The 25,946-nt window shown below is 40.6% G+C and overlaps 1 protein-coding gene across 2 annotated transcripts in view; it reads left to right on the top strand.

The window, feature by feature from the left end:
• TXNRD1 (thioredoxin reductase 1) overlaps window positions 1-25,946 on the top strand; it is a 98,105-nt gene that overhangs the window by 10,976 nt on the left and 61,183 nt on the right. For both annotated transcript variants that reach the window (XM_070756275.1, XM_070756274.1), the window contains one exon: window positions 5,921-5,981. In XM_070756275.1, coding sequence (XP_070612376.1) covers window positions 5,921-5,981 — 61 coding nt within the window. The remainder of the gene's footprint in view (window positions 1-5,920; window positions 5,982-25,946) is intronic.

Raw genomic sequence — 25,946 nt, 5'->3', positions numbered from 1 at the left:
CATAAATCTGTAGAGATTCTCAAGTCACCCAGGTCACGGTTGTCCCAAAGGTGCTTTTTTTCAGGAGGCAACTGGACGACATTGTTTAGTCGACAGGACCCGGAGAAGGCCAACTCTGTGGGACCTAACTGGACTTCAAAAGAAAAAAAACATGAAAGTCCAGTTGCCTCCTGAAAAAGCACCTTTGGAATAAAATGGCCATAGTTCCCCATCTCTGCTTTAAATGTAACACCAGAGAATGCTGGCATTGCCTTGATATTGAAATATAGTAAAATATGGCCTGTCTGTGGCAGCTTCCTGTGTTTCTCTGTTCTTGTTACATAATCTGTCCAATTCTGTTATTGTTCAGATGTATAAGTCAACAGTTTCTCACAATTTCTTAGCAGCCTTCCTGCCAAGCATTGGCCATTTGGGCAGAAGAGTTATGAATCATAATAACATTTACTCACATTAAACATGAGCTATTTAATGGCTTATTCCGGCAAGCGGTAGCTAATTGTAGCCTGTTTTATGTAGATGTATGGGCTGCAATATGAAGATTAAATAGTCTGAAAAGAGAAATAGTTTAAAATAAAGAGTAGCCTTGGGGAGGAGATTAGATGGCAAACAAATCTCATAAATAAATAAATAAAATATATTTCTCCCTGCTTTAATTCTACTGAACAAATCTAAATGCAAGCTGTAGCTTTTTCTGAATCTCTCATATAGATCTCAGTGAAATCCATTTCACAAAGATGTAAATTATAAGTCTTCGACTTACTGTATGACCACATTTGAACCCAAAACCTCTAGTGCTAAGCAAGACCATTGTTAAGTGAGTTGTCTCCTGCTTTACGACTTTTCCTGCCATAGTTTGTAAATGAATCACTGCAGATGTTATATCAGTAAAACGGTTTTTAAATGAATCTGAATTGCCCATTGACTTTGCTTGTCAGAAGGTCACAAAAGGTGATCGCATAACCCTAGGATGTGGCAACTGTCCTAAATACCTGCCAGTTGCCAAGTATCACTCATGCCCTCATCACCTCGAGGCTCAACTACTCTCGAGGCTCAGCTAACGCTCTCTACATGGGGCTACCTTTGAAGAGTGTTCGGAAACTTCAGATCGTGCCAAGTTGCCAAGTATCACTCATGCCCTCATCACCTCGAGGCTCAACTACCCTCGAGGCTCAACTAACGCTCTCTACATGGGGCTACCTTTGAAGAGTGTTCGGAAACTTCAGATCGTGCAGAATGCAGCTGCGAGAGCAATCATGGGCAATCATGTCACATCAACACTCCGCAGTCTGCATTGGTTCCCGATCAGTTTCCGGTCACAATTCAAAGTGTTGGTTATGACCTATAAAGCCCTTCATGGCATCGGACCAGAATATCTACGGGACCACCTTCTGCTGCACGAATCCCAGTGACCAGTTAGGTCCCACAGAATTGACCTTCTCCGGGTCCCGTCGACTAAACAATGTCGTTTGGCTGGACCCAGGGGAAGAGCCTTCTCTGTGGTGGCCCTGACCCTCTGGAATCAGCTCCCCCCAGAGATCAGAATTGCCCCAACCCTCCTTGCCTTTTGTAAGCTCCTCAAAACCCACCTCTGTCGACAGGCATGGGGGAATTGAGATATTCATTCCCCCAGGCCTATATAATTTATGCATGGTATATTTGTGTGTATGTTTGGTTTTTAATAAGGGGTTTTAGTTATTTTAAATATTAGATTTGTTATATGCTGTTTTATTACTGTTGCTATCCGCCCCGAGTCTACGGAGAGGAGCGGCATTCAAATCAAATCAAATCAAATCAAATAAATCAATAAACAAACTTGCTTCAGGACAATTCACCATAGCTAACTCACTGTGGGAAAACCTGCTGCTATTTAATTGTTTAAAATAAAATTTAAAATTATTTTAAATTTTGGCCATTCACATTTCATTCTGTCCCTCTTTTTGCATCCTTTCATTTCTTTATTCTTAGTGTAACTATTATCCTGCAGTGGCAAGTTGGCTGTGGCAAATAGATTCGCAAAGAGGGGAGTGGCCTTTTGCCTGTACAATGACACTGAAATTGTGGAATTTCTTTTCTAGGAATTGACCCTTTCATATTGTCTTTTTTATTCTCAGATTAAGGCAGGCACTCTGCTCGAGCGGGTTGGCGCTCCTCTGGTTGAATCCTTCCCAGTCACCTGAGTTGGATCAGCATAAACAGTGCTAAGAATGCAGGTTTTATTTAAAATATATTCAGTTAATCTGAATTAAAGGGAAGATGTTTAGCTCAGCAGATTGCAGCTTCAGGGTTGGGTTTAAAGGCAGAGATACAATCACTGAAATAAATGAAAATGCACATACTGTAAATCTAATTTATGGGTCTTCTCTAAGATAATTAAACTGAAATTCCACCCATTTTAGTGAAATAAAATAAATAGATGAAAATGATTGGTGGCACAGTCTAATTATACACTATTTAAAAAACATCTCCCACATTCATTGGATCTTTCTTGTTAATTTAATAAGTGAATGAAAGTATTTTTCCTTCCTGATAGTCCTTGGAATACTCATATCAAATGACCTAAGTGCCAAAGCCCACTGCAACAACATCACCAAAAAGGCTTCAAGAGTTGTTAACCTAATCCTATGTAGCTTCTCCTCCGGTAATCTCACACTACTAACCAGAGCATAGAAAACTTTTGCCAGACCAATCCTTGAATACAGCTCATCTGTCTGAAACCCACATCGCATTCTGGACATAAACACTCTAGAAAACGTCCAGAGATACTTCACCAGAAGAGACCTCCACTCCACTCGCAACAGAATACCCTACACAACTAGATTTACAATCCTAGGTTTAGAAAGCTTAGAACTACGTCACCTTAAGCACGACCTAAGAATAGCCCATAAAATCATCTGCTATAACGTCCTCCCTGTCAAAGACTACTTCAGCTTCAACCACAATAACACACGAGCACACAACAGATACAAATTTAAAGTAAAGCGCTCTAAAATCAACTGCAAGAAATACGACTTTAGTAACCAAGAAGTTGATGCATGGAACTCACTACCAAACTCTGTAGTATCATCACCTAACTCCCAAAACTTTACCCTTAGACTATGCACTGTTGACCTCTCCCGATTCCTAAGAGGTCAGTAAGGGGCGTGCATAAGTGCACCAGAGTGCCTTCCGTCCCCTGTCATAATGTTTCTCTTTTACTAGTATCATGTATATAAATATTATTATATCTCTGTATACCACCAATACGTATTTGACAAAAACAAACAAATAAAATAAATAAATAAACTTACAGCCATTTGTTTAGTGAACGTTCAAAGTTACAGTGACATGGAAAAAAGAGTGACTTATGACTTTTCCACACTTCTAACCATTGCGGTATCCCTGTATTCATGTGATGATTTGATTTGATTTGATATGATTTGATTTGATTTGTATGCTGCCCCTCTCCGGAGACTCGGAGCGGCTAACAGCAATAATAAGACAGCGTACAATAATAAATACTAAAAACGATTAAAAACCCATTAATATAAAAACCAAACATACATATAGACATACCATGCATAAATTGTAAAGGCCTAGGGGGAAAGAGTATCTCAATTCTCCCATGCCTGGTGGCAGAGGTGGGTTTTAAGTAGCTTACTAAAGGCAAAGAGGGTGGGGGGCAATTCTAATTTCTGGGGGGAGTTGGTTCCAGAGGGCCGGAGCCGCCACAGAGAAGGCTCTTCCCCTGGGTCCCGCCAAGCGGCATTGTTTAGTTGACGGGACTAAGTTGTAAGTTAGGTAAGTTGTCCCTGGTGAGTTGGCCATAGCAAGTTGGCCATGGCTGTTCTGCTTTGGCCTATCCGGATCGGAACAAAGGGAGAATTCATGCGATGATATTTCAAATAACACACTTTTATATAGCAAGCATGATTTATACAAGCGAACTCGTGCCTTTCAGTCTATCTTGGCAGCTTTCCAAAAGTAAAGTAGATATAGGTAAATTTGTACAAGGACGGTAGGCACGATGGTGTGCTTATGCACGCCTCTTACAGACCTCTTAGGAATGGGATGAGGTTGACTGTAGACTTGTGAGATTTTATGAAAGGAGGGAAACCTTTTGAAGTATAGGTCCAGAAAGGAACGTACAATAATTGTTATTTGATTTATGTATTTACTTAAAATACTGTCCAGCTGAAGCTTACAGAACGTTCATCAAAGCTTTAAAAAAATACATAAAACATAAACCTATGATTAGATGGCAATCCACATGACATCATCACCCTATTGGGGGTTCCAACAACTTGTGACCCAAAGGAAAGCATTTTAACATTAATTAAATATGAATTTCATGAAATTTATGCAATACCATCCTTGACACACACCCCAGAAGCCAAGCATGATCCCTAGTAGAAGTTGTAGGTTCTGTTATTCTAAAGAGCAGGCTCACATAGATTTTTTAAAAATAAAACCTATGCAACAATATCTTAAAATATCAAAACATATTTTAAAAGAAAGATAACTATGTTTATCATTTCCAAAGCTGTAATTAAGCAATGTCTTCTCTGAGTTTTCGGAGAAGGGCGGCATACAAATCTATTAAATAATAATAATAATAATAATAATAATAATTATTATTATTATTATTATTATTATTATTATTATTTAATAATAATAATAATAATAATAATAATTATTATTATTATATAATTAACTTTTGCAAGTGAAGCAGACAGTAGAAGAAGAGAAGCATGCATTAGCTGACTATGTGAAGGGGAGCAAAGAGTCAGCGTTGATGGAGGTCAACAATAGGAAGCTTCTCAAGGTGAAGCAAACTAAGGACCAGTACAGAAAAAATGTAACTCAATGTCGTATGGACAGTTGGCGGAACAAAGCATTGCATGGACAGTTCTTGGAGAAGATTGAAGGCAAAGTGGATAAAGAAAAGACCTGGTCATGGCTTACAAGTGGAACACTCAAAAAGGAGACAGAAGGACTAATACTGGCGGCACAAGAACAGGCCATTAGAACAAATGCTGTCAAAGCCAGAATTGAAAAATCAACAGACGATCCAAAGTGCAGACTCTATAAAGAAACAGATGAAACAATCGATCACATACTCAGCTGCTGCAAAAAGACTGACTACAAGCATAGACATGATGCTGTGGCACAGATGATCCACTGAAACTTGTGCCGGAACTACCATTTACTATGGTAAAGAACAGGTGGGATCATAAGCCCGAAAAAGTGGTAGAAAATGAGCAAGCAAAACTACTGTGGGACTTCCGACTTCAGACTGACCGAATTCTGAAGCATAACACACCAGACATTGTGATCGTGGAGAAAAAGAAAGTATGGATCATCGACATCGCAATCCCAGGAGACAGCAGAATTGAGGAGAAGCAGCTAGAGAAATTAGTGAAATACGAAGATCTAAAAATCGAGCTGCAACGACTCTGGCATAAGCCAGTGAAAGTGGTCCCAGTGGTACTTGGTATGCTAGGCGCAGTGCCAAAGGATCTAAGCGGATATTTGAAAACCATCGGAATTGACAAAATCTCCATCTGTCAATTGCAAAAGGCCGCTTTACTGGGATCGGCAAACATTATTCGCCGCTACATCACGCAGTCCTAGGTGCTTGGGAAGCGCCCGACTGGTGATGAAATACGAAATCCAGCATAGTGATCTCGTTTGCTGTGTTGTACTGACAAAATAATAATAATAATAATAATAATAATAATAATAATAATAATAATAATAACAACAACTTGAACGGAGTGCAGATCTTTGAGTTCTATTTAACACTTCATCAAAATGGTACAAGAGAAGAAGGAAGTGTTGTTGTTCTCATTGTATATTGATTATAGTATTAACCTGCAAAATGGGAGGATAGGTTTTAAAAATTCTAGTTGCTAATCTTAATGAAATGTTGTGCTTTATGTAGGTGAAGGATCTGTTCAAGTCCATGGGTGTTTCTTACTTCGTTCTTGAACTTGACCAAATTGGTAAGATTATTCATATTCAAATAAAAATGTCTATCCTATATGCTAGGCTGTCTTCTTCCATAAAGAATTCTTGTTTATCATATTTTGAAGGCCGCCACATTGAAAATTGAATGTAAATGAAACACTAAGCATAGTTCCCTCTAAGCTGAGCAGTGAGCAATCGCTCACTTAAAAATCATCATCAACTCAGAGTTTTCCAAACTTGCCCAGAAGCCGAGAGGGAAAGAGTGAGAGGGAAGGAGAGAGAGAGGAAGACAGGAAGAGAGAGAAACAGATAGAAAAAAGAGAGGAAGGAAAAGAGAAAGAAAAAGAATGGGAGTAAGGAAGAGAGAAAGAAAATCAAAATCTAGTTTGAAACTAGCTCAACTATTTAAGTGGCATTTTGATATTGATAGAGTTGCCCTATTATGAGCTCACTGTTATAGACACACAGTACAGTATTTTATTTTGAAATTCTCTGAGGCAAAACAGGGTGGGTTTTTTATTTGTTTATTTATTTGTTTGTTTGTTTGTTTATTATTTCTGTGCCGCCCAGTCCCAAAGGGACTGCCGCTCAGACACTATACTTTTCCACACCCCCCCAAAAAAAATTAGAGGGAACACTGACACTAAGGCCAGGCTGCACATTTTCTTAAACTGAAGGATTAATTTTTCATTCAAAGTGAGAATGATGAGCACTCAAGACTTACAGACCTGAGTTATGCATCATGGTAGGTCATCTGACTTAAAAATGGTTAGCGAAAGGAGATGCATTCATCTCGATTCATATGGAAGCCAAACTATTAAGTATAATAACTGGGTTCATACAACATGTTAAGTCAAAATTAAACACAGTAAATCACTATTATTGAGCCTTACAAGCCAGCCTAACTATATGGGAGAAGCTAATTTTCTAGTTGTTACTGTGCTACAGCATTCAGAGGTCAGCCGAAAGGGCCATGAGTGAAAAATGCTGATAGTTGCACTTCAGCACCACCTGTTGAGCCAACATGTTTACGGGGTAATCTTTTTCATTATTTTTGTAATAAAGAGATGGTGCTATTCCTCTTGTAACTGTTCTGAGTTGAAAAGACCAGTTTAAAGAAGTGAACTTTAACATTTTACCAAAAACCGAGAGACTGTTGCCAATTGTATTTATATTGTAAATAATATTCCTTTGGGGAGGGGGGGTGTTGAAGCAGTAGTGGGTTCTAAAACCCTTTAGTACCGGTTCGTACACACAGTTGCACATGCACAGAAAAATAGAAACACAGAAGATTGACGGCAGAAAAAGACCTCATGGTCCATCTAGTCTACCCTTATACCATTTCCTGTATTTTATCTTAGGATGGATATACTGTACATGTTTATCCCAGGCATGTTTAAATTCAGTTATTGTGGATTTACCAACCACATCTGCTGGAAGTTTGTTCCAAGCATCTACTACTCTTTTAGTCAAATAACGTTTTCTCATGTTGCTTCTGATCTTTCCCCCAACTACCCTCAGATTGTGCCCCCTTGTTCTTGTGTTCACTTTCCTATTAAAAACACTTCCCTCCCGAAACTTATTTAACCCTTTCACATATTTAAATGTTTCGATCATGTCCCCTCTTCCCATTCTGTCCTCCAGACTATACAGATTGAGTCCATTAAGTTTTTCCTGGTAAGTTTTATGCTTAAGACCTTCCACCATTTTTGTAGCCCGTCTTTGGACCCGTTCAATTTTGTCAATATCTTTTTGTAGGTGAGGTCTCCAGAACTGAGCACAGTATTCCAAATGGGGTCTCACCAGCGCTCTATACCGCGGGATCACAATCTCCCTCTTCCTGCTTGTTATACCTCTAGCTATGCAGCCAAGCATCCTACTTGCTTTCCCTACCACCTGACCACACTGTTCGCCCATTTTGAGACTGTCAGAAATCACTAGCCCTAAATCCTTCTCTTCTGAAGTTTTTGCAAACACAGAACTGCCAACACAATACTCAGATTGAGGATTCCTTTTCCTCCTCCTCCTCCTCCTCCTTATCGCCATTATCATTATTATTTATTAATTAAATTTGTATGCTGCCCCTCTCCAAAGATTCGGGGTGGTTATGTTATGTTTATACAAACTACTAGAAACATAGAAACATAGAAGACTGACGGCAGAAAAAGACCTCTTGGTCCATCTAGTCTGCCCTTTTACTATTTCCTGTATTTTATCTTAGGATGGATATATGTTTATCCCAGGCATGTTTAAATTCAGTTACTGTGGATTTATCTACCACGTCTGCTGGAAGTTTGTTCCAAGGATCTACTACTATCCTATATATGTTTGACAACCAACAAATAAATAAATAAACAAACAAATAAATTGGCCATTCAATATTTTGTTTCTCAGAAGGCCATAGGTGGAGGGCCAATTCGGTCCTCATCTTCTGAAGAGAAGGAATTCTACTCTTTGAGAAAGACACGAGAGAAAGTCCCTTTCTTATGGGGCCTTCAGTTTAATGCTACTTCAGGAAGGGAGGCGTCTCCTCTGAGGAACAAATGACTATTGAGTGATTTAGGTGGTATGACTGCCTTGTTGAACTCTTCCGGCACAGCAGTTTTGGTGGCATGACATTCATTCTTCAGCTTTTGGCCTGAGCTAGTGAAGAAACTGGTTCAAGACTCGTGATATTTAGGCCAAGTTCTAGCCTTACTCCCGGAAGGGGCCTCATGAAAGCCCAGGGTGCTGTAATTAGATGCTGTGCTAATTACAGACAGTCTGAGCAGGATTAGTGGGATGGTGGCGGTGGTGGTGGTATGGTTTTTAATCAACAGCTGAAATGCTGACTGTATATATAAAAAATGTGGCAGTTTTTTCCTTATAGGGCTTTCCTTCCATTTTAGCTTATAGCAGTGTTTCCCAACCTTTTTTGAGCCGCGGCACATTATTCACATTTTCAAAATCCTGGGGAACACTGAAAGGGGGGGGGGGGTGGCTAAAGAAAAGTTTTGACAAAAAAAAAATCTTCCTCCATTTCGCTCTATTTCTCCCTCACTCTTTCTCTCTCTTCCTTCCTTCCCTTCTTTCTCTTTCTCCATCCCTCTTTCTTCCTTCCTCTCTCGTTTGCTCTCTTTCTCTCTCCCTCCTTCCCTCCCTATATGTCTTTCTCTCTCCCTTGCTCTCTCTGCCTCTCTTGCGGCAGCTCCCACTCGAGGAACTCACGGCAACGGGCGACGGCTTGGTGGGAGGCGACGGCGGGAGACACAGGCGGTGGGAGGAGAGGGAACTAGGAAGTGACTGTGAAGCCCAAGACCATCCACAGGACGACACTCAGGCAGGGGCGCCGGCAGCGCCCCGCCCAGCTGGAGCTTCTCGCGGCACACCTGGCCATGTCTCGCGGCACACTACTGTGCCATGGCACACCGGTTGGGAAACGCTGGCTTATAGAATAGAATAGAATTCTTTATTGGCCAAGTGTGATTGGACATACAAGGAATTTGTCTTGGTGCACATGCTCTCAGTGTACATAAAGGAAAAAGATACATTTGTCAAGAATCATGTGGTACAACACTTAATGATTGTCATAGGGGTGAAATAAGCAATGAAGAAACAATCAATATTAATAAAAATCTTAGGATACAAGCAACAAGTTACAGTCATACAGTCCTAAGTGGGAGGAAATGGGTGATAGGAATGATGAGAAAAAAATTAGTAGAAATAGAAGTGCAGACTTAGTAAAAAGTTTGACAGTGTTGAGGGAATTATTTGTTTAGTAGAGTGATTGTGTTCGGGAAAAAACTGTTCTTGTGTCTACTTGTCTTGGTGTGCAGTGCTCTGTAGCGACGTTTTGAGGGTAGGAGTTGAAACAGTTTGTGTCCAGGATGTGAAGGGTCAGTAAATATTTTCACCGCCCTCTTTTTGACTCATGCAGTTTTATTGGAAGGAAAATTGGCAGCAACTGTTTTTTCTGCAGTTTTCTAAGATAGTTATTTTAGCAGTCCTCAATCTGGTATTCTTTGAATGTATTGAATTACTAATTTGATTATCCACGCAGGGAAAAAAGTTGAAAGAATTTGATGGCCATAACATCAGGAGGCAAATGCAACCAGATACAAGTATTCAACCAGGGGCTCGAAACCAGTTTATGTTTCAGAGTAGGAAATAGACAAAACACAGGACTGCTTTGGCCTTGAGATAGAAATCTTGCCTTACAATCAGGAGGTTGTGACTTTGATCCTAGGTAGTGTTGTGATTCCGTCTGAGGCCCCTCAGGGAACGGCTGATCCTCTGCCGGCTTCCTGCTCAGAGGGGGAGGATGAGGAACAGGAGGTTCAGGCAGACGGGGAGGAGGAATCTCAGGCTGAGGGAGAGGGAGGACAGCCAGAGTCCCCCTCGGGGGAGCTCTCCCCAGCAAGCAGCCTGGATTCCTTAGATGAAAATGCACAAGCAATCATAGATCTCTGGCAGAGAAGAGCAACACAACGAAGGGGACAATTAGCCAGGTACTTTCAGCACTAAAGAGGCAACAGCTGGGTTTGGGTGTGGTGCTCTCTGGAAAGGCTGAAAAGGCAGACCCACCCTTCCTGGCTTGTGGAGTATTATCTTTGGGAGTCCTGGGACCTGGCTGTGATCTTTGGTGTCTTGGAATTCTGGTTTGTGACTTTGAATACTGAAACCTTGGGGGGAAAAGGTGTGGGTCTTATTCTCTACAGTGGTGGGTGTGCCAGCAAGAAGTCTGCTGTATTGTCTGGCCATCAGGACTCTGCTGTGAAGTCTCATAGCCTGCCTGTTGGGAAGAACAGGTTTTTCTCTATGTTTATTTTTCAAACTATAAAGTGCTTTTGCTTTTACCAGCGTGTCTGGCTGCTTTTTCCAGTTGGTGTTGAAGTCTGGGGGCACCCAGACAGAACAGGTAGAGGCAGATGTAGGCTCTCCTGCTTAGGCAAGGGGGTTGGACTAGATGACCTGTAAGGTCCCTTCCAACTCTGTTAATCTGACGTCTTGCACTTGGAGAGCCTTGGTGGGCCATTGGACTCGCTGGTGATCCCAATAGGGTAGTCCGATATGTAAGCCCCCTCTCCCCCCCTTAACTCAAGGTCCGGTGGATTCTAGGTCTTGTTCTTGGGCTGCTCATCAAAGGCGCCTCTGTATGAAGCTTTGCGGCCCCAGGATTGTATGTGAGCAGTTCTTTGAAGTAGGGGATAACCTGGTTGTGAAAATGTACTCCAGCCCTCTTTTTAAGGGGTGTGCACAGGGTTGGGCAGCAAATGGAATGGCATGGAAAGCCGTTCCACCGGCGGAAATGGAGCTGCATGCACACCTCCGTCACCACCAGCTGTGCATGCATATTGACGCACCGTGCACACAAGATTTGGCTTCTGTACATGTGCAGCAGATGAATCTCGCCGCCCCAGCCAGCAGCAACAGCGCCCCCCGCTAGGTAGGCCCAGAGAGCGTGGCATTCATCTGATGTGGCTGAGTCCTACAAGGTGTGATGGTGGTCAGTCCCAGCTGGGAGCCACCAGAGGGAAAAAACCTCCAGGAAGGAGACTCTGACAAGCGGGTGATGGGGCAGCGACGTCGTCTCCCCGATGAGCTGCTCTCCTACCTGGAGGATTTCCTCCTGCTGGTGGCTCCCTGGTGGGACTGACTGGGGTGCCTTTGCTGCTGCGGCTGGCTGGCAGCAGCGGCGGTCAATCCTGTCCAGGAGCCACCAGCGGGAAGGAATCTTCCAAGAAGGAGAGCAGCTCGTCAGGGAGGATTTCTTCCTGCTTATGGCTCCCGGGTGGGATTGCTTTGGGCACGATTCTGCGCATGCACAGGAAGCTGAAGGGTGGGTGCGTGCATACACACTCACACACACTTCCTCCCCCCCAAGCATTTCAGTAGGGCCATGAATGGCTGCCCTTTATTTGGTGTGCATAAGTGCAGCAGAGTGCCTTCTGCCCCCTGTCCTACTTTTTCTCTTTTACTAGTATCATGTATATAAATATTATTATATTTCTCTATACCATCAATACGTAATCAATCAATCAATCAATCAATCAATCAAGCAAGCAAGCAAGCAAGCAAGCAAGCAAGCAAGCAAGCAAGCAAGCAAGCAAGCAAGCAAGCAAGCAAGCAAGCAAGCAAGCAAGCAAGCAAGCAAGCAAGCAAGCAAGCAAGCAAGCAAGCAAGCAAGCAAGCAAGCAAGCAAGCAAGCAAGATTATCAAAAAGCCAGTAGACCTTTATGTGATCTTTTAAACTTGAGGACATCATGTTGCAAACAGCATTTGCTAGATGTACTAGATAGGATACCATGCTTAAGATCTCTCTGTGATCTTCCTCAGCCACTCACTCGATCCAGGAGGATCTTCTTATATGGTTTTAAAAACTTTTGTTTTACAGGCTGAAGTTCAGCTATTTATTTTTGGTCCAAAGACCTTTCCTAGTAAATGGAATTGAGAACGGAAGTAGGAAGTACAGTAGAGAAATTGCTCAATTGTTTCACGGTGCTAATATTACCAGGCAGGAAACGCCTTTAAAAGGAAAAGAATTCACACACAGCGGGACAGAACACATTTCTTTAGTGAGCACCTTTGATAAATTATTTCTGCATTGTCATGCTGCCATTGGCAGTTTACACAATGCATAGGGGTGGCACTAGGCTGTTACAGCATTTTTACGCAAGCACATAGTTTACGGGGAGAGGTGGAAGAATTTTTTTAAAGTTGATTCACAAGGAAGATCTTCAGATAAATACCAAAACCGATACATATTTCTAAGAAGGATTTAAAATCCAGGCCATTAAAATGGCCTGAGACATAAAGCCTTAGTTTTGTTATTGTTGTTGTTGTATTTATTAGAAAATTTTACTGTACTTTTAAAAAGATATGTGTGTGTGTGTGTGTATGAATGTCATTATTACAAATATTATTCACTTCTCATTTAGTAACTGATATGCTGATGAAACCAGTTATACATCTCTACTGGCCCAAACATTTGATGTTATCAAGACCTCTTCCTAGTGCCTGAAGGCCGTGAGGGTCTGAATCAGGGGTATCAAACTCATGTTATTATGGCTGCAGCACATTTTAATAACTAAGTTTCTAATATAGAAACATAGAAGACTGACGGCAGAAAACGACCTCATGGTCCATCTAGTCTGCCCTTATACTATTTCCTGTGTTTTATCTTAGGATGGATATATGTTTATCCCAGGCATGTTTAAATTCAGTTACTGTGGATTTACCAACCACGTCTGCTGGAAGTTTGTTCCAAGGATCTACTACTCTTTCAGTGAAATAATATTTCCTCACGTTGCTTTTGATCTTTCCCCCAACTAACTTCAGATTGTGTCCCCTTGTTCTTGTGTTCACTTTCCTATTAAAAACACTTCCCTCCTGAACCTTATTTAACCCTTTAACATATTTAAATGTTTCGATCATGTCCCCCCTTTTCCTTCTGTCCTCCAGACTATACAGATTGAGGTCATTAAGTCTTTCCTGATAGGTTTTATGCTTAAGACCTTCCACCATTCTTGTAGCCCGTCTTTGGACCCGTTCAATTTTGTCAATATCTTTTTGTAGGTGAGGTCTCCAGAACTGAACACAGTATTCCAAATGTGGTCTCACCAGCACTCTATATAAGGGGATCACAATCTCCCTCTTCCTGCTTGTTATACCTCTAGCTATGCAGCCAAGCATTCTACTTGCTTTTCCTACTGCCCGACCAAACTGCTCACCCATTTTGAGACTGTCAGAAATCACTACCCCTAAATCCTTCTCTTCTGAAGTTTTTGCTAACACAGAACTGCCAATGCAATACTCAGATTGAGGATTCCTTTTCCCCAAGTGCATTATTTTACATTTGGAAACATTAAACTGCAGTTTCCGTTGCTTTGACCATTTATCTAGTAAAGCTAAATCATTTTCCTTATTAAAGACCCCTCCAGGAATATCAACCCTATTGCACACTTTAGAGTCATCGGCAAATTGGCAAACCTTCTCTATAAAAAACTCAATATAAAATTTACTGAGTTTTTTTTCTTTTCATTTTTAAAAATCCTTTCTTTTAAAACCTCTCTGGGAAGGGACTCCATTTTAATGTTTATTATATTTGGCTGGATTTTTGTTTGTCTTCTGGAAATATTCTGTATTTTATAAAATGCAATGAACATTACAAAACCAGACAAATCCTGAAGACCAGGCTGTTTCCCCAGGCATTTGGGTCAGGTGATTAGATGAGCTTTGCTGTGCTTTCCTCCCCCTGTGAGTGTAGTTGTTGTCTTTGGATGCCTGAGGTTATGTCATGGGGTGGAAATGAATGTGTTAAACATCCTTTTAGCTCTGCCTCTGTCTTTCAGTATGAATGCCTCCAAATTGTTCAACCTTGCGTACAAACACAGCTAGCATTGCAGATCAATTCACTTGGTGATGTTAAACAAACCAAGAGTTTTTAGCTTTTCCAGTTGAAAAATGGAACTCATTTAAAGCTGTTCTACCTTGCCAGCTTGCACTACAGTAAGAATGATTGAGCTAATGGCTGTGGAATGCTTTGAGTTCAAAGCTCTTAAACACACATGGAATGTTGCTATCCACTCACCTATCTATCCAGGGTTTCTGCAGGGAGGGATTAAAAAATAATGCCCCCTGTTCCACTTTGCATTTGAAGCCTGACTATTTTTTACACGTAGTGCAATGCAGAAATAGGACTGGAGTTTGCATTTCATGGCTGTGGCTGTCGTCCTGACTTTTTTGACCATCGATGTATCTGTCATTTCACAATGCACTGTGAGAATTGCCATACGAACCTTAGTGGTGCAGTGGTTAGAGTGCAGTACTGCAAGCTGCTTCTGCTGACTGCTGGCTGTAGATCACCAGCTCAAATCTCACCAGGCTCAAGGTTGGCTTCAGCCTTCCATCCTTCCGAGGTGGGTAAAATGAGGACCCAGATTGTTGGGGGCAATATGCTGACTCTGTAAGCTGATTAGAGAGGGCTGTAAAAGCACTGTAAAGCGGTATATAAGTGCTATTGCTATAATAATAATAATAATAATAATAATAATAATAACAACAACAACAACAACAACAACAACAACAACAGTAGTAATAATATTTATTTATTTATTTATTTATTTAATTTATTTATTGGATTTGTATGCCGCTCCTCTCCGCAGACTCGGGGCGGCTAACAATAGTAAAAAAACAGTATAATCCAATACTAAAAACAGTTAAAACCCATTATATAAAAAACAATCATACATACAGACATACCATGCATAAAATTTTAAAGACCTAGGGGGAAAGTGTATCTCAATTCCCCCATGCCTGGTGGCAGTGGTGGTTTTTAAGCAGCTTACGAAAGGCAAGGAGGGTGGGGGAAATTCTAATCTCTGGGGGGAGTTGGTTCCAGAGGGCCGGGGTCGCCACAGAGAAGGCTCTTCCCCTGGGTCTCGCCAAACGACATTGTTTGGTTGACGGGACCCGGAGAAGACCCACTCTTCTCTAATAATAATAATAATCTGTAAAGAAACAGATGAAACAATCGATCACATAGCTGCTGCAAAAAGATCGCACAGACTGACTACAAGCATAGACATGATGCTGTGGCACAGATGATCCACTGGAACTTGTGCCAGAACTACCATTTACCAGTGGCAAAGAACTGGTGGGATCATAAAGCCCGAAAAAGTGGTCGAAAATGAGCAAGCAAAACTACGGTGGGACTTCCGACTTCAGACTGACCGAATTCTGAAGCATAACACACCAGACATCCTGATTGTGGAGAAAAAGAAAGTATGGATCATCGACATCGCAATCCCAGGGGACAGCAGAATTGAGGAGAAGCAGCTAGAGAAATTAGTGAAATACGAAGATCTAAAAATCGAGCTGCAACGACTCTGGCATAAGCCAGTGAAAGTGGTCCCATTGGTACTTGGCACGCTGGGCGCAGTGCCAAAGGATCTCAGCGGATATTTGAAAACCATCGGAATTGACAAAATCTCCATCTGTCAATTGCAAAAGGCCGCTTTACTGGGATCGGCAAACATAATTCACTGCTACATCACGCAGTCCTAGGTGCTTGGGAAGTGCCCGACTGGTGATGAAATAGGAAATCCAGCAGAGTGATCTCATTTGCTGTGTTGTATTGACATAATAATAATAATAATAATAATAATAATAATAATAATGATGATGATGATGATGGAAATGCTTATGCAGGTAGCCTTCAATTTAGAACCATTTGTTTAGGGACCATTCAAAGTTACAACAGCACTGGAAAAAGTGAATTATGTCTGGTCCTTGTGCTTACAATTGTTCCAGTATCCCCATCAGCGGTGGGTTGCTCCCATTTTAGCCCAGTTCTGAGAACTGGTAGTGGCAGGAGTCTCTGCCCACCCACCCAGGATGCTCCTCCCACCTGCCTGGGATGCTCCGCTCACCACACAGGACGCTTCTGTGCATGCACGCAAACTGGTAACAACAAGATCACTATTGATCTCAGCAGTCATATAATTAAAATTAGTGCTTGGCAGCCATCCTATATTTACAATTGTTGCGGCATCCCAAATAATCATTTGCAACCTTTCCAGTTGGGTTCTAACAAGCAAGGTTAATTGGTGTGCGGCCGATAAGGTCCCACAGAGTTGGCCTTCTCCGGGTCCCGTCGACTAAACAATGTCGTCTGGTGGGCCCCAGGGGAAGAGCCTTCTCTGTGGCGGCCCCGGCCCTCTGGAATCAACTCCCTCCGGAGATTAGAACTGCTCCCACCCTCCTTGTCTTTTGTAAACTACTTAAGACCCACCTATACCGCCATGCATGGGGGATTTGAGACACCTTTCCCCCAGGCTTATTATAATTTATGTTTTGGTATGTATGTGCTGTTTGGTTTTAATTATGATAGGGTTTTTAGTTTTTTTTAAATATTAGATTTGTGCCTGTATAATACTGTTTTATCGTTGTTGTGAGCCACCCCGAGTCTTCGGAGAGGGGCGGCATACAAATCTAATAAATTATTATTATTATTATTATTATTATTATTATTATTATTATTAATTTGGGGGTGGTGGATTGGGGAAATGGATTTGCTTAATGGGTGTGTGGTTCATGTAACAACTGCTGTGATTTACTTAACAACCATGGCAAAAGTCATAACATGGAGTATACTTAACCCTGCTGTTCTGTTCGGGTCGTATGTGACCCGAAGCCAAGTTTGAGTCCCTGTAAAAAATTTTCCCTGCATATCTGAAACTTGAAATTTCATGACTATCCATCACTTCAGGGGTTCTCTCTATGAGAATTTTTTTTGGGGGGTGGGGGGCTTAGTTTTTGCTGGGCAAAAAAAGTTACAAATCTTCTGTTCGGGTCACATACGACCCGGACCGAAAACTCTTCATTTGAAGTGCTTATGTTTGGTCAATTTGAAAACTTTTTTCACTTGGAAAGTAGTCTGAACATTTCTGCACACAATGATATGAAAATTGAAATGAAAAAAGTAAATCTTATTGGTTTATTTTGCGGATATAATGCACGCCCCCCCGTTTTTGTGATTTTTTTTTCAATTTATGGATAGTTTTGCTTGCAAAATGCATTCTATTTTACTAAAGTTGGTGTGGGATTGGTAGCTTGAACATTTCTGAATATAAGAAAAATATAAAGGAACTGAAAAAAATGATTCTTATTGGTTTTTTAATATCAGAAATAAGGCCTCCCCCCCCCCTCGGCTGCTTGCAACCATTTTCACTTTTTATTTTTTTATCCTCCAAATCCGAAATATTCTTTAAAATCTTAGGCATTCATTTACTCAATTTAACAATGCTGATCATCAAAAAATATTTTTGGGGTGGTGGCTAATTGTTTTCTGGGCAAAAAAAAATCATAACTTCGAGTCTGTTTCTGTTCGTATATGACCGGACCAAAAATAATTTTTTTAGGTACTTGAATTTGATCTTTTTGAAAACTTTTTCAACTGGAAAACTAGTTTGAACATTTATGAACATAATGATATGAAAATTGAACTGGAAAAATTGAGACTTATATTTTTATTTTGATCAAAAAGCCCCTCCCCCCCCATCCTTTTTTAATTTCGTGTCAATTTCTATTTTTTTAAGGCTACAAATCCCTAAGGAATTTCCCCCCAAAAGGTTTGATATACTAAATTGAACATTTCTGAATATAAGAAAAATATAAATGAACTGAAAAAAATGGTTCTTATTGGTTTATTTTTGCCACAAAAAGGCCACCCCCCACCCCCGGCCTTGCTATGTGCCATTATTGTCACTGTTTATACATATTTGTCTAGAAATATTTGGAATATCCTTTTGAAAATCAACCACATTGTAGCCAGAGGACTAATTTTATGAAACAAATCCATTTTACTAAAAAAAAGTATGTAAGTTTGAAATTAACAGCATAATTTTTATATAAATTGAAATAATTGAACACGGGGGGAGGCATACATTTATGTGCAAAATAAACCAATATGCATCAATTTTTCCAGTTCAATTTTCATATCATTATGTTCAGAAATGTTCAAGCTACCAATCCCACACAAACTTTAGTAAAATAGAATGTATTTTGCTAGCAAAACTATCCATAAAGTGAAGACTATTTAAAAAAAACGGGGGGGCATGCATTTCATCAACAAAATAAACCAATATGCATCAATTTTTCAAGTTCAATTTTCATATCATTATGTTCAGAAATGTTCAAGCTACCAATCCCATACCAACTTTAGTAAAATAGAATGCATTTTGCAAGCAAAACTATCCATAAATTGAAAAAAATTTCACAAAAATGGGGGGGGCGTGCATTATATCCGCAAAATAAACCAATAAGATTTACTTTTTTCATTTCAATTTTCATATCATTGTGTGCAGAAATGTTCAGACTACTTTCCAAGTGAAAAAAGCTTTCAAAAAGACCAAACATAAGCACTGCAAATGAAGAGTTTTCGGTCCGGGTCAGGGTGACCCGGGAACAGAAGATTTGTTACTTTTCTTAAACAGAACAGCTTAACTGTGCACTGAACTGAACTGAAATTCTAGTCCCCACTGCAGCTGTAACCTGAGGACTGACTTGTATGTTCCTACCTTCCTTATATTCATGAGATAAATGAAGTTGTGTCCCTTTGATCTGGCAGCTTGCTACTGTATAATCATTGTTGGTCTTTTTTGTTTTGTTTTGGGTTTTTTTCTTTTGCTTTTTTATAAAGCTGCTGGCAGAGCCGGCCCAGTTCAAAACAGAATAGCATGATTAAAAACCCTTCGTACTGTGCAGTGCTTTATATCCCCGTGCGCCTTCCTCTCTTCTGCAATTTCAGGAAGGTGGCAGAAAATTGCTCCATTGAAAAAAGGTCATTGAGGGTACAAATATTTGCCAGTTGTAAAACTGTGTTTACATAACGTGAAGCTTTATATGTTTCCCATCTCCTGACTTGGCCACCAATAGTTGAAAGTAACTTCCTTTTAGCATTTTGAAGTTAAAAAGCACTCTACAGATAGAAACATAGAAGACTGACGGCAGAAAAAGACCTCATGATCCATCTAGTCTGCCCTTTTACTATTTCCTGTATTTTTTTATCTTAGGATGGATATATGTTTATCCCAGGCATGTTTAAATTCAGTTACTGTGGATTTACCAACCACGTCTGCTGGAAGTTTGTTCCAAGGATCTACTACTCTTTCAGTAAAATAATATTTTCTCATGTTGCTTTTGATCTTCCCCCAACTAACTTCAGATTGTGCCCTCTTGTTCTTGTGTTCACTTTCCTATTAAAAACACTTCCTTCCTGGACCTTATTTAACCCTTTAACATATTTAAATGTTTCCATCATGTCCCCCCTTTTCCTTCTGTCCTCCAGACTATACAGATTGAGTTCATTAAGTCTTTCCTGATATGTTTTATGCTTAAGACCTTCCACCATTCTTGTAGCCCGTCTTTGGACCTTTTCAATTTTGGCAATATCTTTTTGTAGGTGAGGTCTCCAGAACTGAACACAGTATTCCAAATGTGGTCTCACCAGTGCTCTATATAGCGGGATCACAATCAGATCAGTGATGGTGAACCTTTTTTCCTTCGGGTGCCGAAAGAGTGTGTGTTTGTGTGTGTTTGTGTGTGTGTGTGTGTATGTGTGTGTGTGAGCCTTGCCCACACCCATAATTCAATGCTCGGGGATGGCGAAAATGGCCTCCCCTGCCTCACCTGATGCCCTCTGGAGGCCTGAAATAACCCGTTTCCCAAACTTTGATAGGCCTGGGAGGTCCGTTTTTCACCTTCCTCAGACTCCAGAGGCAAAAATGCCCTCCCCAATCCCCCCGGAGACTCTCCGGAAGCTGTAAATGCCCTCCCAGAGCCTCCGGGCGAGCCGAAAATCATCTAGCCGGCACACACATACATATTGTAGCTGAGTTTGTGTGTATGTTTGCTTTTAATAATGGGGTTTTTAGTGTTTTTTAAATTATTAGATTTGTTTTTACATTGTCTTTGTTATTGCTGTGAGCCGCCCTGATTCTACGGAGAGGGGCGGCATACAAATCTAATAAATAATAATAATAATAATAATAATAATAATAATAATAATAATAATAATAATGGCTCATGTCTCAGCAGATATGGCTCCGTGCCACCTATGGCACCCGTGCCTTAAATTCACCATCACTGCTGTAAGTGAAACTGATTTATACTAAGTTCTTGATCTCATATAAAAGTTCCAGTTATACCGTAGAGAATAATTTTATAAACAATATAACTCAGGTGAAGAATATCAGCACCACAATGATTTTCTTCATTTGATGCTTACATTCATTTGATGCTTACATACATATCCAGCAGTTTAAGCTGAGATTAAGCCACAAGAGAAACATTCCCTGTAGCAAGGAAAAAGAATGTTTGTAGTCCCAGGACCTCAATCCTAGCTTGAGAGTCTTGAGTTTTCTCAAAATACTTGGAACCAAGGAAAAAAATATTTTTTGTCTGCCACATCCTATACTAGGGGATAAACAGGCAAAACAGTCCACTCACCAGAAGCCAGATGGTAAGGTTTTCGTCCTGACACTTCCGTGATCCACCCCACCCTGTAATCCACCCCAACCGTACTACTTTTGCCCCTTTGTCTAGTTGGATTGCATCACCCAGTCTGTTTGCTTTCTGTAAATGGCTGTTGGGCCTGGAAGCGTTCTTACAAAATGAAAGATATGCTAGAACAGTGATGGCGAACCTATGGCATGAGTGCCACAGGTGGTATGCGGAGCCATATCTGCTGGCACAAAAGCTGTTGCCCTAGCTCAGCTCCAATGTGCTTATATGTGCCGGCCAGCTGGTTTTTGGCTTGCACAGAAGCTCTGGGAGGGCGTTTTTGGCTTCCAAAGAGCCTTTGGGGGGATAAGGAATTTTTACCTGTTCTGCCGGGCTCTCTGGTAGAACCCTCCCGAAAATTCATGGGTACAAATTTCAGACACACACACATAGAAACATAGAAACATAGAAGTCTGACGGCAGAAAAAGACCTCCTGGTCCCAGTGTTCCCTCTAATTTTTTTTTGGGGGGGGGCGGAAAAGTATAGTGTCTGAGCAGCAGTCCCTTCGGGACTGGGCGGCACAAAAATAATAAACAAACAAACAAACAAACAAACAAACAAACAAATAAAAAACCCACCCTGTTTTGCCTCAGAGAATTTCAAAATAAAATACTGTACTGTGTGTCTATAATAGTGACCTCATAATAGGGCAACTCTATCAATATCAAAATGCCACTTAAATAGTTGAGCTAGTTTCAAACTAGATTTTGATTTTCTTTCTCTCTTCCTTACTCCCATTCTTTTTCTTTCTCTTTTCCTTCCTCTCTTTTTTCTATCTGTTTCTCTCTCTTCCTCTCTCTCTCCTTCCCTCTTTCCCTCTTGGCTTCTGGGCAGGTTTGGAAAACTCTGAGTTGATGATGATTTTTAAGTGAGCGATTGCTCACTGCTCAGCTTAGAGGGAACTATGCCTGGTCCATCTAGTCTGCCCTTATACTATTTTCTGTATTTTATCTTAGGATGGATATGTGTTTATCCCAGGCATGTTTAAATTCATTTACTGTGGATTTATCTACCACGTCTGCTGAAAGTTTGTTCCAAGGATCTACTACTCTTTCAGTAAAATAATATTTTCTCATATTGCTTTTGATCTTTCCCACACGTTTGAAAATTCAAAACAATGTCCTTTATCACAAAATTCAAAAGAAACAAAGCACCCTTTTTGTATTGCAAAGAGCACTCTTCCCCAAAACAACCTTGTCGGCTGTACAAGTCCCTTAATCAGTCATTAAGTACTTAGCGAGTAGCTGTGAAGAAACGTCGCAGCCCTCCTTCTTCCCACGAAGTGAAACACACACACACTTTACTCTGCTTTGGTGTCAAAGGCGTGAAAAATCCACAAACAAAGTTCAGACACAGCGAGGCACGATCCTGAAGAACTGCAATCAGATAATCTTCCACAACGGCCAAACTAGCACGCTGCTATTTATAGCAGCAGCTCTAATTACTGGAGCCCCACCAAAACACAGGTGGCCTCTCTTATCTCCTGTAATATTTCCTCAATTGGTCTTTTCGATGCATAAGTCTGCGCCTACGTGGGTCTAACACTTCGTCATCCGAATCGAACGAAGATAATGGAGATTGGCTTCCTGGGCTGTGTGCCAAGGCCCCCACTTCCAAGTCACCCCCACCTTCTTCGTCCGAGGAAACTGCACTCCCTGACTCTGCCGGCAACAAAACAGGCCCAGGACATGTTGACGTTTCCCTGGCCTCCACCTCCACATTGCCTGGGGCAGGAGCAGGGCCAGATCCAACCACAACAGGCTCCAGGGAAGCCTTTGGAGCCTAAGGAGTGCAAAACACGAGCCTACTGGGCCCACCACAAGTTGGGAAACAGGCTATTTCCAGCCTCCAGAGGACCTGCTGGGGGTGGGGGAAGCTGTTTTTGCCTCCCCAGGTATCGAATTATGGGTGTGGGCACTCGTGCATGCACATTAGCATGCACGCACCTCTTTCGGCACATGAGGGAAAAAAGGTTCGCCATCACTGTGCTAGAAGCTTCCTATTTATTTTTTTTTACATTAAAGAGAGGAATAAATGTATATACATCAACGAAGCATCCTCCTCCTATCACCTAAGACAGTGTTTCCCAACCTTGGCAACTTGAAGATATCTGGACTTCAACTCCCAGAATTCCCCAGCCAGCATTTGCTCTGACGGCAGAAAAAGACCTCATGATCCATCTAGTCTGCCCTTATACTATTTTTTGTATTTCATCTTAGGATGGATATATGTTTATCCCAGGCATGATTAAATTCAGTTAATGTGGATTTACCAACCACCTCTGCTGGAAGTTTGTTCCAAGCATCTACTACTCTTTCAGTCAAATAATATTTTCTCATGTTGTTTTTGATCTTTCCCCCAACTAACTTCAGATTGTGTCCCCTTGTTCTTGTGTTCACTTTCCTATTAAAAACACTTCCCTCCTGAACCTTATTTAACCCTTTAACATATTTAAATGTTTCGATCATGTCCCCCCTTTCCCTTCTGTCCTCCAGATTATACAAATTGAGTTCATTAAGTCTTCCCTGATACGTTTTATGCTTAAGACCTTCCACCATTCTTGTAGCCCGTCTTTGGACCCGTTCAATTTTGTCAATATCTTTTTGTAGGTGAGGTCTCCAGAACTGAGTGAGTTTTGTTAAGTGAGTTTTGCCCCATTTTACAACCTTTCTTGCCACAGTTAGGTGAATCGCTGCAGTTGTTAATAACATTGTTGTAAAATGAATCCGGATCCCCCATTGACTTTGCTTGTCAAAAGATCACAAAAGTTGATCACCTGATCCCTGCGCACTACAACTTCATAAATATGAACCAGATGCCAAGCGTCCAAATTTTGATCACGGGACTGTGGGGATGCTCCATGGTCATAAGTGAGAAAAAGTGTCATAAGTCCCTTTTTTCAGTGCTGTTGTAACTCTGAAATTACTACATGAACTGTTGTTAAGTTGAGCACTATTTGTAGTTATTTACCCTTAGCAAACCACGCTATCTGATCACAGCCATGGCTTTATTGGTAATTATTTTGATGTCAGTATGCCTGACTATATACTGTATAGCAGTGTTTTCCAACCTTGGCAACTTGAAGATATTTGGACTTCAATTCCCAGAATTCCCCAGCTAGCGAATGCTGGCTGGGGAATTCTGGGAGTTGAAGTCCAGATATCTTCAAGTTGCCAAGGTTGGGAAACACTGCTGTATAGTATATGTTAGCTCTCTATCAGCTTCTTATAATCTGCATCTTTTTGGTCTAGCTCTTTCTTCAAAGACACAGTATTATAAGAACGCTTCTATATAAATGATAAATGTTTGTATTCAATAAAAAAATAAATAATATTTTCGATAATCTTTATTGTCTGTTTTTTTTTGTCCTTTAAAAGATATTTTCCTTGACGGCACACTTTTTGTTAATTTTGGTTCATTGTGTTTTGTATATAGAGTTAGTTGGAAACTTAACATGTTATATGAACTCACATTCAATAAATCATGGTAAACCACAGCTTGACATGTGACATGAAAAACTGCATTATTCTAAGCTATACTGTAATGTACTTTGTCTTGTTATGGCTTAGTTTGTTGAATGAACACAGCCTCTACTCTTCCTGTAGGAAAACATTCTGATTTCATAGCATACTGCTCCAAAAAAAAAAAAAAAAAAAAAAAGGGGGAGGAACACTTAAACAACACAGTATAACTCCAAGTAAATCAAAAACTTCTGTGAAATCAAACTGTCCACTTAGGAAGCAATACTGGTTGACAGTCAATTTCACATGTTGTCAGCACATTCAACTTTGTACAGAACAAAGTATTCAATGAGAATATTTCATTCATTCAGATCTAGGCTGTGTTCTTTGAGTGTTCCCTTTATTTATTTATTTTTGAGCAGTGAAATTGACCAAATTGCACATTCCAGCTTTGGCCAACTTAAGACCGGCCACTAAAGACATGCATGGTTTTTTAACTGTTTTAATTGCTGGTTTTAAATTGTTTTGAACTGTTTTATGTTACATTCTATGTGTTGTTTTTGGCTGTGAACTGCTCAGATCCTTTGAGAATTGTGAGGCATATAAGTCCAACCAACCAATCCATCCATCCATCCATCCATCCATCCATCCATCCATCCATCCATCCATCCATCCATCCATCCATCCATCCATCCATCCAACCAACCAACCAAACAACCAACCAAACAACCAACCAACCAACCAACCAACCAACCAACCAACCAAACAACCAACCAACCAAACAACCAACCAACCAACCAACAAGCTAACTAACTAACTAACTAACTAACTAACTAACTAACTAACTAACTAACTAACTAACTAACTAACTAACTATAGAATGCTGGTGACACCACATTTGGAATACTGTGTTCAGTTCTGGAGACCTCACCTACAAAAAGATATTGACAAAATTGAACGGGTCCAAAGACGGGCTACAAGAATGGTGGAAGGTCTTAAGCATAAAATGTATCAGGAAAGACTTAATGAACTCAATCTGTATAGTCTGGAGGACAGAAGGAAAAGGGGGGACATGATCGAAACATTTAAATATATTAAAGGGTTAAATAAGGTCCAGGAGGGAAGTGTTTTTAATAGGAAAGTGAACACAAGAACAAGGGGACACAATCTGAAGTTAGTTGGGGGAAAGACCAAAAGCAACATGAGAAAATATTATTTTACTGAAAGAGTAGTAGATCCTTGGAACAAACTTCCAGCAGACGTGGTAGATAAATCCACAGTAACTGAATTTAAACATGCCTGGGATAAACATATATCCATCCTAAGATAAAATACAGAAAATAGTATAAGGGCAGACTAGATGGACCATGAGGTCTTTTTCTGCCGTCAGACTTCTATGTTTCTATCTATCTAACTAACTAACTAACTAACTAACTAACTAACTAACTAACTAACTAACTAACTACCTCTGCCACCAGGCATGGGGGAATTGACAT

The sequence above is a fragment of the Erythrolamprus reginae genome, chromosome 6 (assembly GCF_031021105.1).
Source record: "Erythrolamprus reginae isolate rEryReg1 chromosome 6, rEryReg1.hap1, whole genome shotgun sequence".
In the NCBI taxonomy this organism is placed as follows: domain Eukaryota; kingdom Metazoa; phylum Chordata; class Lepidosauria; order Squamata; family Dipsadidae; genus Erythrolamprus; species Erythrolamprus reginae.
This window is presented reverse-complemented; position numbering and strand designations above follow the sequence as displayed.